The sequence below is a fragment of the Salvelinus namaycush genome, chromosome 23, assembly GCF_016432855.1.
Source record: "Salvelinus namaycush isolate Seneca chromosome 23, SaNama_1.0, whole genome shotgun sequence".
Taxonomy (NCBI): domain Eukaryota; kingdom Metazoa; phylum Chordata; class Actinopteri; order Salmoniformes; family Salmonidae; genus Salvelinus; species Salvelinus namaycush.
In genome coordinates this window covers 34,421,332-34,434,284 of record NC_052329.1, presented here as the reverse complement: position 1 = coordinate 34,434,284, position 12,953 = coordinate 34,421,332, and the positions used below count along the sequence as shown (strand labels likewise).

Sequence of the window (12,953 nt, the reverse complement as noted above, 5' to 3'; positions counted from 1 at the left end):
TATCAGTCATTTTCGTCCCGTCGACTCCAGACGACCAAATGATGATGAGTATGGTGCTGATGAAAGTCACCTCTCCCCCCCCCCTCCCCCTCTCCTCTCTCCCCAGGGTCCTGAGTTCCGCGACTTCCTGCTGACAAAGCTGATCAATGCAGAGAACGCCTGCTACAAGTCTGACAAGTTTGCCAAGCTAGAGGTGAGAGGGGCAGATGACTCAAGACACCCTGGATGTGTTGCTCAATCTCTTTCATCTATCTCAATCACATCTACCACTGCTTCTTAAATGATACGTGGTGGTGTTGTTTCGGTGTGTGTGTTTGCTTGCATCTGTGCGTCTGTGTGTGTCTGTGTGTCTCTATGCGTGTGTGTGTACATGTGTCTGTGCGTGTGTGTGTTCCAGGGGCGGACGCGAGCTGCCTTGCTGGATAACCTTCACGATGAGCTCCACAGACAGACCCAGGCTACTCTGGGGCTTGGCCAGGCTGGGGAGGAGGACAAGCTGGAGAACGGGGGCCATGGGGGACTGCTGGAGTCCTTCAAGGTGACTCTTTAACACAGTTCTTTACCTCGTCATCTGACGCCATGTCTGAACCTGTCTGAACCTGTCCCACACCCTCTTTTTCACCTATCTAGTTCTCTACTGATGTTCTCTCTCGCTTTCTCTCTTTCTCTCGCTCTCTCTCTGTCTACCTCTCTCTCACTGTCTCTCTCTCCCTCTCTCTCTGTCTACCTCTCTCTCACTGTCTCTCTCTCCCTCTCTCTCTGTCTACCTCTCTCTCTCTCTGTCTATCTCTCCCTCTCTCTCTGTCTCTCTCACTCACACGCACACACACGGACCCCCTCTCTATTTCTCTCCCTCTCTCCCTCTCTCTCTGTCTCCCGCCACGCTGCTGTTGGTTGAGATTACGGGATGTTAGTCATCGTACCACCGTACCCGTCGCTCTCCCTCCCTCCCTCCCTCCCTCCCTCCCTCCCTCCCTCCCTCCCTCCCTCCCTCCCTCCCTCCCTCCCTCCCTCCCTCCCTCCCTCTCTCCCTCCCTCCCCCCGTCTGACCATATGGTGTCTCACTGTGTTCACAGGCAGTGTGGAGGTGTGTGTTGCATGCCACTCATTCAACCACTGGGGGTGCTGTGCTCATCTCTACAACAGCAGTCATTGTCTATTACCTGTCGTCGCAGATACTGTACCATACTGATTGAGAATCGGAACAAAGCATATCACATATTGAAATCATCTCCAAACATTGAAACACTCAATAAAGACTGTTCCGGTGGTTTTGTTTGTTGTGTTTTATGCCCTGGAGACTAACATTGAAACCCAGCGCCCCTATTTCCCTTAGTCTGACCTACTAGTGATGACACGTTATCATAAGGCTTGTGAGGATTTCCTTCACGATTTCAGTGAACTCAGATAGTAGCCTAGTACACATAACATCATTATCAGTCATATTCAGTGTTGGGGAAGCTACTTGAAAATATAGTTTACGGAGCTACCAATTACTTCACACTGGAAGAAGTTAAGGTACACTAAAGCTACCTTTAAGACCAATATAGTTTGCTTAACGAAAGCTACTTTGAAAAAGTAGTTCACTACACCCCAACTACTTTGTGATACATTATCATAGCTAAATCTGAAATGTCGTAGACTACAAATTGCAAAAAAAAAACGGATCATTCTGGAGTCAGATGCGAACACAATGTGTAATTTAGCCTGTTAAACACGTTTCAACTGAGAATTAGGCAGGTCTGATGCCAAAAAAGAAAGGAAATTCTTGTTTATCCATATTTTATGTTATTTTAGAAGAAAAGTAGCGTGTAGTTCCACTAGTAAAACACTACTGAAACGTTACCTAGATTATAATTTAATTAAAATACCATCAAGCTGCTGCTAAATGTAGTTAAATTACTAGTTGAACTACATGTAGTTCAATACTCCCCAACACTGGTAACATTACAGTCATATCTCTCACTATCCATGCACTGCATTGCACTCCTTATTCCTCTGTGTAGGAGAAGTGTGCTCTCTGCTGACAGTATACTGTAATAGCAGGTTTGATCTTTCCCATGAACATAAATCTGATTTGATCAATATCAGATACATTCATTTTACCCAACCACATTATCAATAGAATACATAAAAATAATCTATAATACACACCTAATCTTGCGTAATTTGGTCATATGCTCGATGTTTACGTAGTCTGTCCATGAGAGTTTAATACACACCACAGTCAAAGAGCTTTGGAAATTGATGAGTACACAGATTGAGTTTAGTTGCAGGATGCAGTAGGTAGTTGGACCAGTTTGAATCCCGGGCCAGGCGCTGGAAAAAAAGAGGGTGAATTGATCTGGCAACTGGAGGGCTGCTGGGTTCACATCCTAAAGATGTTCCCCCTTTGGTTGGGCCCTTAAGCAAGGCTCCTTTACCCCAGAACATGTTCTCCATCCAGGGGTACTGTGCTTGTCTCAACTGTGTGCTGAGATAATGACTGTACTCATTTCCCTTCTCTTCCTCTGTCCTCTTTTCTCTCTCACGCCATCACCGCCCCCGTCTCTGTCCCTGTCTCTGTCCCTGTCCCCTAGCGTGCGATGCGCGTCCGGAGTCACTCCATGGAGACCATGGTGGGGTCCCACCGTCACCGGAGTCCAGGGGTGGGAGGGGGGGTCCCGGCCAGCTTGAGTGGAGGGGGGCTGCCGCAGAGCACCGAGTGCACAAAGAGTACCTTCTCGGTGAGCAGGGGGGAGAGGGTGGAGGGGGGCTGCCGCAGAGCACCGAGTGCACAAAGAGTACCTTCTCGGTGAGCAGGGGGGAGAGGGTGGAGGGGGGCTGCCGCAGAGCACCGAGTGCACAAAGAGTACCTTCTCGGTGAGCAGGGGGGAGAGAGTGGAGGGGGGCTGCCGCAGAGCACCGAGTGCACAAAGAGTACCTTCTCGGTGAGCAGGGGGGAGAGGGTGGAGGGGGGCTGCCGCAGAGCACCGAGTGCACAAAGAGTACCTTCTCGGTGAGCAGGGGGGAGAGGGTGGAGGGGGAGGAGTGCTTGAGGTCATAAAGTCATATTTACACACAAATGAAACTGGACATACACATAATCGTGGTAAAATGCACGTTTTGCAAATATTTGCTCCAATTAGTCTTATGATATCAACATGTACTTTTGCAAACAGTCCCATCCATGTAACATAATCATATTTTCGGTGTGCTGATGTAGTTTCAACTGTTTTATATGTGAAGGGTAGTGGTCCATCACAATGTAGCCCAAATCTGCCTTAATTGAGCTCTATCAGCCTCTTAAAGCTGTATATTGCCTGCTTGTTAATGCTGTGTCTCTCTCTCCAGCCACCAATGCTGTCAGCCAAGTCTCCCCTAAAGAGTCCAGTGAAGCGTCGTTCAGGCCTCTTCCCCCGCCTCCACTCCAGCACAGAGAGCCCCTCGGACAGACACACACGCAGGTAAGCAGGCTTTCCATAGCCTGGTCCCAGATCTGTTTGGGCTGTTTTGTTAATGACCATAGGAGTTGGCAAGACATCACAAACAGATCTGGGACCAGGCTTTGCATTCAGGTCAACTTTTGATTTGTGTATTTATCACTAATACTGAAGCTTTGTTATGTCATTGTGTACTTGTTCTATCTGCTAACTTGGTCTGTATTTTTTTGCAGTGACCAAAAGACCCCAGACATCTGCCCCCTCGGACAGGAAGGGAGATCAGAGACGTCATCCAACCCCAGCTCGCCAGAGATCTGCCCCAACAAGGAGAGGTGAGATGAACCACCAACAAAACACTGAACATGAACACACAAGGTGTGCATGAGGTGTGCATATGCTTTGTAAACCTCTCCTCTACTCCCATCCCCTCTCCTTCCCTCTCTTTTCCTCTCGTCTCCTCTCCTCCCATCCCCTCTCCTCATCTCTCCTCTCCTCTAATGCTGTTCCTCTACCTCCTGTCACCAGGCCGTTCCTCAAGTTGAAGGACTGCAGCATCAGCAGACCCAACATCTCTCGCTCCTCCTCCAGCACCAGCAGCTTCAGCAGCACCACCGGAGAGGGAGAGGCCCTGGAGGAGCTTGATACTGTGAGGGCCCGCAGCCACGCCACTGGAGAGGCAGGGGGCTGGGGAGGGGGAGGCCTTTGAGGCATTGTGCTGGGGGCGTATGGAGGATGGACAGAGGGTTGGGGGATAGGGAGTAGGGAGGCAGGGGGACAATGAGGCGGTGGGCCGGGAGACAGGGCGACAGGTGGCTGTAGAGCAGAGGGGTAGGGGAGTGAGGTGTGTTGAGGTGGGCTTGGGTGAGCCATAGCATTTGGATCAGGACTGGCATGGTGCTTCTGGCACATAATTGGGCAGGTCATAGGCCTGTGGTGCTCAGAAGTGGTGGGATCCAAAATGATGAATTGTGTAAGGACCATGTTTGTTTTATCATTAACTGCATGAAGGCATCAACAAATTGCACAGTTGGAATGATGTGAGAGGATCTGGCAGCACTGAGAGAAGAAATAGAGGGGATGCAACCTCATGACAGCTGGTGATTAAGTCAATTATGGTTCCTGTCACTCTCTCTGGATCATATTGTGTTGGATGTCAATCACGCACGCTTGGCAAAGGATGAGAATGTCATATTATTATTGTATCATGCACACATTACACAAACGGATCAGTGTTTACACACACAAAACTGTTGTTCCAGAGTTTATAGCTCAGTTTGTAGTTTTGCTGTTGAACCTAAGGCTGGAATTTGTGTGTCCCTCTGGAGCAGTTTTGGAGAGCACGACGGCAGCACAGTGCTGAAAACCGACCAACTGTAGTAATTCCAGCTAAAGTCTGTCGGCCTTGAGTTAGTAGCCCTAGTCTGGAGTGTGTAGTCTGTAGTGTGTGTGACAGTAGAAGGATACAAATGGATGACTACCCTCACCCTGACAGCTCATCCTCATCTTCCTCTTCTCCTTCCTCTTCCTCCTCCTTTTCTCCCTCCTCGTCGTCCTTCCCTCTTCCTCTTTTTCCTCATCGTCATCCTCCTCCTCCTCTTCCTCTCCCAGGGAATCCACCCATCCATAGCCTCGTCGTCCGTGTTCAGCCCCTTCCCGTCCCTCAGCGTGGAGAGCCAAGGCTCGGCCACCCCCCTCATCATGTGTCGCAGTCCAACAGGTAACACTGATACACGACACCTAGGTGTGACTGACCGGGATCCAAACCTGGATCTCCTGCGCACCACAAGACCGTGTTAGCCCTCTGGGCTAAAGTCTAGGCATTCTGCAAGTCCAGACCATCTCTGTTATATACTGTAGGTCTCTATGCCCTCTGTATCCATTCGTTACACTGTAGAGTACAGTAGTGGGTTTGTTTACATTCTTTACTATCAGGAAGCACACGTTACTTACGTGATTGTTTGCGAGTATGTTTCCTCATCCTCAATGTGTGATTGACACGTGATAATAGGCTATGTATTCCTCTGTTAACGGAGGCTTTGTCTTATTCTCCCTCCAGATGTGAAGAGTAAGATGTCTCCTAGGTCAAACTTGAAGTTCCGCTTTGACAAGATGAGCCACTCCACAACAGTAAGTGATGTCTCACTGTACTATACTATACTGTAATATACTATACTGTAATGTACTATACTGTACTGTACTGTACTATACTGTACTATACTATACTGTAATATACTATACTGTACTATACTATACTGTAATATACTGTACTGTACTATACTGTAATATACTATACTGTACTGTACTATACTGTAATATACTATACTGTACTGTATTATACTATACTGCACTGTACTATACTTAAGCAATAAGGCACGGGGGGTGTGGTATATGGTCAACATACCACGGCTAACATCCGTTCTTATGCACAACGCAACACTGAGTGACTGGATACAGCCCTTAGCCGTGGTATATATACCACCAACCCCCGAGTTGCCTTATTGCTTTTAGAAACTGTTTACCTAAGTAATTAGAGCAGTTTAAATAAATGTTTTGTCATACCTGTGGTATACAGTCTGATATACGACGGCTGTCAGCCAATCAGCATTCAGGGCTCCAACCACCCAGTTTAAAATATACTATATACTTTACTATACACTGTACTGTACTCTACTCTACTCTACCATGCTGCATGTGTGACAAACACACTGCTCAGTTAATGCAGTCTTGAAGTGACCCACTGTTCTCCTCCAGAGTCATTAGGGTATGATACAGCATCAGGAACAGTAGCAAAACTGTATCACAGTCCCTTCACTACACTGTCTGCTCTCAGCTAGGTTCTGTATCACAGTCCCTTCACTACACTGTCTGCTCTGAGCTAGGTTCTGTATCACAGTCCCTTCACTACACTGTCTGCTCTGAGCTAGGTTCTGTATCACAGTCCCTTCACTACACTGTCTGCTCTCAGCTAGGTTCTGTATCACAGTCCCTTCACTACACTGTCTGCTCTCAGCTAAGTTCTGTATCACAGTCCCTTCACTACACTGTCTGCTCTGAGCTAGGTTCTGTATCACAGTCCCTTCACTACACTGTCTGCTCTGAGCTAGGTTCTGTATGACAGTCCATTCACTACACTGTCTGCTCTGAGCTAGGTTCTGTATCACAGTCCCTTCACTACACTGTCTGCTCTGAGCTAGGTTCTGTATCACAGTCCCTTCACTACACTGTCTGCTCTGAGCTAGGTTCTGTATCACAGTCCCTTCACTACACTGTCTGCTCTCAGCTAGGTTCTGTATCACAGTCCCTTCACTACACTGTCTGCTCTGAGCTAGGTTCTGTATCAGAGTCCCTTCACTACACTGTCTGCTCTCAGCTAGGTTCTGTATCACAGTCCCTTCACTACACTGTCTGCTCTGAGCTAGGTTCTGTATCACAGTCCCTTCACTACACTGTCTGCTCTGAGCTAGGTTCTGTATCAGAGTCCCTTCACTGCACTGTCTGCTCTGCATACCTCATCTCTTATCTTTAGTACACTATCTAGCTAGAGATCCTGCATTATCCTGTCAGCTTGACCTCTCATTCGAATGATGATGATGATGATGATGATGATGATGATGATGATGATGATGATGATGATGATGATGATGATGATGTTGTAATGGAACATTTCTGTCATTTTCTATTGCAGTCCGAGTAGAAATCTGAATATTCCAAAAAAGGGACAACACTGGCTGTTGGAGCAAAAAACATCCCCAACATCACCAACGCATCACAATGGAATCCCAAAATGTACTTAACTTCATGACTTAAGGGAATGAAGTGGACTAGCTAGTGTGTAAGAGCACACACGCAGACAGATACTGAGCTGGAAAGGAGGAAGAATCCTGTGAGTCTGAACTAAGAAGTGGTGGAAAAAAGATTATTCTCAGTATCTTTCTCTCGACATGTCTGGTACAGAAATAGCTCACAGTGAGAGGTGCCATGTGTTGCTGACATCACACCACATCTTCATTGGCCGCTGGTCTGATTAAAATACTCATCTGTAACATTAACCTGATACAACTAGACATGGCAAGGTTTAAAGGTCCAATGCAGGCATGTTTATCTCAATATCTAATCATTTCGGGGTAACAATTAAGTACCTTACTGTTTCTTTTTTTCAATTAAAATTGTCAAAAAGAAACTAAAATAGCTTTTTAGCAAAAGGCAATTTCTCAAACAAGAATTTTGCTAGGCCTGTGGGAGGGAAAACTGAAAATGAGCTATTATTGGCAGAGAGGTTTGGAACTCTCTTTTTTATTGGTCAATACAAATTTACCGCATGGTGATGTCACCATGGAAGGCCGAACCTCCATCCCAGCAAAACAGGCTGACATTTCAGGAGGTCTTTTCAAACAGCTCCTACACTAAAAGGGCATTATCATCCTTTTCACTATTTCACAGTATTATTCCAACCTCATAGTGTGGAACTATATATTAAACACAGCAAAATCTCATTTTTGACTGCACTGGGCCTTTAACTTCACAACATTCATCGTCATTGATTCATGAAACTGTGGTGATAGGTCACTTTTCCGCTGCACTCATCTCTCAGATTACAGCGATTGTTTATTGTTGTCCTCTTCTGTTCTGATCTCCATATCTGGGTCCAGGTTGGTGTAAGTTGTTGTACTATCCTTCAGAAAGGGATGTTGTTGTTAACCTGGGGGACTGTCTCTCTTGCCTTTGCCCCAGTATGTCTGTTTGGGGACAGTTCCTCTATTGCCTAACAAGGAGTTCTTGCTGCTGTAGTTTAGCTGCTTTTTGAGTCACCTGTTGTAATGCTGGTCGTCTACCTCCTTGGCCTCACGTACAGTATGTGTCTGCTGCACAGTCAACGCAGGTCAATAGAATGGATCAATCCACAATAGAGATAGATACAGTATTTATGTACTGTATAGATACTAGGGTTGCTAGGGTTGGGGTCAATTCCATTTCCGTTCCTTTTTTTGTTTTTTTATCTCATATGAATATATTGAGGACAATTGGAATTGGAATTTTAGTTAACTTCCTGAATTGACATGGAATTGATAGATACAGTATTTATCTCTATGGCTCAATCCTCATCAAACAGTTTTGAAGTATTCAAGTTTGTCTTAAAGCAGCAGAAGGAAGGGACTTGATCCTCATAAACCGAGTGCTCTATTTGTGGAGATTTGCTCACATGAGAAGAAAAATGCCATTGCGCTCTGTCACAAGCTTCATTTAGCCAAAGTCGCGCCTTACAATCTATCTGAAACCCTTTCACCTTCCATGTGCTTCTCACTGTGTGAGAGGTTGAGCAGAGAGTTTGGATAAGGTTTATTTGGTTTACGTTTAGCTGTGGGTGTCTGATGAATCCAGACCTGCGTTCAAATACTATTTGAAATCTTTCAAATACTTTGAGTGTGTGTGCTCTAGCCTGCCTGGTTTGCAGTTTTGGGACAGGCAAGTTAATCAAGCACAGATCATGGATTTGAAATGGTTTAATATAGTATTTGAACCCAGGTCTGCTTTTCACATGTCCTTATACAAACATCCAGTTGTATTTCACCCAGTTAATCAATGTTAATTGAAAACATGTATGCCTATAAAGGATGCATAGCTGAGAAACACACAAACTGCTCCGTGCAAATCATTTTTAGTAGTTCAAGTCATTTCACAATGTTTTTTTTCTCTCACTAACATTTCTCCAAAAATAAATAATTGGGCAGAGAATATTTTAAAGGGATCTTACATATTTTGGAAGTGTGATTGAACGCTTTGTGATTATGATGGTTAATTTTTCAGTCTTAAGTAAAAGCAAACAGGAAAAAACAATTGATGTTAAAAAAACAAAAAACAATGTTAGCGCATTGTAGTTCCAAAATATATTATAATACAACTTTACCTTGTTGTAAGCTATATGATTATAAACGAATCATGTGTGAATGTCTTCACCCAGGAACGCATCGAAATGGCAAGGTCTCCATTGATGTGACCAAATCAGTCAGCTATATTTGAGTTTGGGAGAATATCCATGCACTATAGCTGTATAGAGGTTCATTCTTATCCCTGGAGTGTTTGTGACTGGAGTTCTGTTATGTGGTACACAAAAACTCAGAAAGTTGAGCAGGGCAGAAAGTTAAATAGGAACTCGTCTTTTAGTTCGTAGAGGGCATCCACAAGTGCCCCTCAGCCTACTCTCTGTTAATAGGGCCATAATTTATTGATTTTATCTTTTGCTATTGATGTTATGTAAAAAAAAAAAATGTAATTGCAGATTAAATTAATGAAATAGGTCAAATGAAAATACATTTTAATTTAAAAAGCCTACAAATGTATATGTATATTTCGTTATGTAATGTGCCATTAAGAATTTATTATAAAATAAAATGTTGTATTTTGTGTCAATTTGTGTTGTGTTGCTTAATTCAGTGACCTCACAGGAAGGAACAGAGGCATATCTAAACATTCTTGTCTGTTAATTAATTATAAAAGGGACATAGCATGCTTTAGACCTGGGTTCAAATACTATTTGAAATCATCTTAAATAATGTATATAGGTGCCTGATTGAGCTTGCCTGGCTTAATGGACCAATGGGATAGTCCAAAGTCTGCAAACCTCACCCCTCTGGTCCTCCAGGCAGGCTAGAGCAAACACTCAAACTATTTGAAATATGTCTAATAGTATCTGAACCCAGGTCTGCTTTACATGGAACATTGTTTAGAGGGGGAAACATTTAATACAAGTCGCTCTACTTTGCTTAGCAGTGGCAATATTTTGGTATGGAACATCAGTTCTAGTTTGTTTATTTAAACACATGGCAGAGAAAGTAGTTTCCACAAATTACATAATAATTAGTGTTAACAAATAAAAGACAGTTGCATAAATCATTATTTAGAACATTGAACATAGATTATATTCTCAGATGATTTTCACATGACATCATGATCTAGCTGAGTGCGTGGATAGCAGTTACTGCATGACGCATACAAAATCAGAACACATCTGAAATCATTCAATCCAGAGCTCTGAAATGAGACCACTTGGTCGAAACAGTCTGTTACATGCGGAGGTGAATATTGTAGTGAATTCAGGGGATAGCCTTGGTCAGGACTCGAACCCGGGTCCAGCGACTGTCAACCCAACGCCTAAGCCTAAGCACCAAGAGATCCAACCATTTGAAGAGGTCACTACCTCCTGGCCACAGACGTCAATTCAACGTCTATTCTGATTCAGAGGGGTTGGGTTAAATGCGGAAGACACATTTCAGTTGAATGCATTCAGTTGTACAACTGACTAGGTATCCCCCTTTCACTTTCCCTTATTCCACGTTGGTTCCACGTACTTTCATTGAAATTACGTGGAAACAACGTTGACTCAACCAGTGTGTGCTAGGTAGGAGTTGGGTTGAGGTGTTGGGTTGAGGTCTCTACAATATAAAAGTCTGACTGAGTCAGGAGAAGTGGAGAGAGGAGTAGACTGTGGGCTGTGCAGCTTCTCGTTGAGGATTAGGATTCGGCTGTTCAAGGCAGCGCTTTGAAAGAGCTGCATAGACCAACTGCAAGAAAACAGACACTCAAGTTAGCCCGAGGAAGCATTCTAGAAAAAGGTTAAGGATAAGGGCATTCAGAAGCCATTATTCAAAGAACACGCACCTCTATCTTTGGTTTAGGCTTGGGTGTGGCTGCAAAGAAAAGATACGAGTCAAAAGCAGAATTAATGCACACCTAATTGGGCACTTCACAAATTAGCATTAGACTTGGCCTTTAAATAAGCAGTAGACATGATCAACTGTACAATTGGATATCAAGTTCATGTACAGTGCTGTGGTAGAAATGTGCATGTCAACATACTGCAGCAAGATGTTATGAAATTGTATCGATAAAGAAAGAGATGTCTTACGGGGCTTGTCCTTGCGTGCGCTTCGGGAGCGTGGTGGGGGGTTCGGCGGTGGTATTGGTGGGGGCTGAGATGGGACCTTTGACCTTATATGGCAAGCCAGACCCAGACCCAGAACCAAAACCAGGGTGATTACCAAACAGGTACTTAAATACACCACCACCCTGGAATAGACCTTCCACACGGATGTGGGTGGTATGGCTACAGAGAAAGGGTGCAGCAAAATCATTGATGTCAGAGCACATACCAGTCTACTTTTCATCTCGGAATGTGGAGTGGTCATTTTCTGTGATTGTTTCTTATTTTGGGGGTAAAAAAAAAAAATACATACTGTACATTACTTGCATGAAATGTATTAACAATAGAAGGGCCATATGTACCTGCAGTAATGTTCACATGCGTCATATGTCCAACACTGGTGTATCCCTCAACCCAGGTGATCTGGCATTGGTACATTCCATAATCTGATTGGTTGACTTTGAGGATGTCCATGAGCAGACGGGTTCTATTGGTTGTCAACGTGACGTTGGAGAGATGATGCCTTGGAGTGGGACTAAAGAGAAGGAACTGTCCCTCTGTTGACAGACCCCATCCTCCTGTCCAGCCATCATCTCCACAATGCTGAACAACACAGGATAGGGAAAGAGTGCCCCCCTTTGGTACGTTAACAGAACTTCTCTTTGCCAAGATAGAAGTCACACACTCCTCTGCATCATAACCTGAGGGAACAAAAGTTGAAAAAAGTGAACACATAAATATGATATAAACAATTCACTAGACAATAGAGGAGCAGCATCTACAGCAATGAATATCCTAATAGCAATCTACATTTATAGTAATGAGAGAGAACTAATTGAGAGTAGTTATTTCTCATGATACCTCTTTTATAGGAAAGCAGATGGTACATCAATTTAGATTAGATTGTTTGATTGATTACTTGTCCTTCCTTTTCTTAAGTGACATCCTAGATAGCTGTTTCAGGTGTTTGTTGGTCATCCTACTTCTGGTTTTAAAACCAAGGTTATATCCACAACTGTCAGGAATCCTAAACAAAAGTAGTTGGACTTACCCGAGAGAATGCATAGACAGGTCAATGAGAGAAACAGACAGTTGTACATGTCTTTCTTTCCCTTAGAATAGTATGTTTTTCTTCAGCGTTCCCCTTCTAGTTACTTTCCTCTGTATGAGCTCATGACGGGTTCCATAGAGCAGCCCCAAGACATGTCCTGGTGCCTCAGGAAGCTGGACTGAACCTTATCAGCGCAATAACTACTGTGTTTTTACCAGGCGTATACAAATTGTTCTTCGTTTTTCAATTGTTCTCTCACTTTCTCATTACATTTTCCCCCCTCATTGGGAGTGTACTCTCCGCAATTGCGAAATGGTTTCCACCAGCTGCCTCAGTCGAGTTGGAAGTAAGGAAGGAAGTTCGCGCACGCACGCACGCACGCACGCACGCACGCACGCAAGCACGCACGCACGCACGCACGCACGCACGCACGCATGCACGCACGCACGCACGCACGCACACACACACACACACACACACACACACACACACACACACACACACACACACACACACACACACGCTCTCTCTCTCCAACTCCAAAAGACAAATCACATCCTTC

At 44.5% G+C, this 12,953-nt stretch overlaps 2 protein-coding genes across 4 annotated transcripts in view; one reads left to right on the top strand and one right to left on the bottom strand.

The window, feature by feature from the left end:
- Positions 1-7,784, top strand: part of rap1gap2a (RAP1 GTPase activating protein 2a) — a 34,501-nt gene extending 26,717 nt beyond the window's left edge. For 2 of the 3 annotated variants that reach the window (XM_038961491.1, XM_038961492.1), the window contains exons 13-21: positions 107-193; positions 398-538; positions 2,580-2,726; positions 3,334-3,446; positions 3,656-3,754; positions 3,948-4,068; positions 5,031-5,139; positions 5,479-5,549; positions 7,108-7,784. In XM_038961491.1, coding sequence (XP_038817419.1) covers positions 107-193; positions 398-538; positions 2,580-2,726; positions 3,334-3,446; positions 3,656-3,754; positions 3,948-4,068; positions 5,031-5,139; positions 5,479-5,549; positions 7,108-7,116 — 897 coding nt within the window. In that variant the 3' untranslated portion in view covers positions 7,117-7,784. Of the gene's footprint in view, positions 1-106; positions 194-397; positions 539-1,076; positions 1,272-2,579; positions 2,727-3,333; positions 3,447-3,655; positions 3,755-3,947; positions 4,069-5,030; positions 5,140-5,478; positions 5,550-7,107 lie in introns of those variants that run through there. The other variant, XM_038961493.1, reaches the window with a different exon arrangement.
- A 1,278-nt stretch (positions 7,785-9,062) lies between these two features.
- Positions 9,063-12,722, bottom strand: LOC120018349. The gene is made up of 5 exons (XM_038961494.1): positions 12,392-12,722; positions 11,703-12,041; positions 11,326-11,523; positions 11,079-11,107; positions 9,063-10,981 (listed from the first exon to the last, which is right to left on the bottom strand). Exons 1-5 carry the CDS (start codon positions 12,438-12,440, stop codon positions 10,877-10,879), a joined length of 720 nt encoding a protein of 239 aa, XP_038817422.1. The 5' UTR covers positions 12,441-12,722; the 3' UTR covers positions 9,063-10,876.
- Positions 12,723-12,953: the final 231 nt, after the last annotated feature.

Bases quoted from the DNA above. Each gene is read 5' to 3' on its own strand.
- LOC120018349 (XM_038961494.1), bottom strand. From the start codon at position 12,440: ATGTACAACTGTCTGTTTCTCTCATTGACCTGTCTATGCATTCTCTCG. The intron at 12,042-12,391 runs GTAAGTCCAACT...TTGTTCCCTCAG, and splicing joins CTGTCTATGCATTCTCTCGG to GTTATGATGCAGAGGAGTGT. The intron at 11,524-11,702 runs GTACATATGGCC...CTTTCTCTGTAG, and splicing joins GCATGTGAACATTACTGCAG to CCATACCACCCACATCCGTG.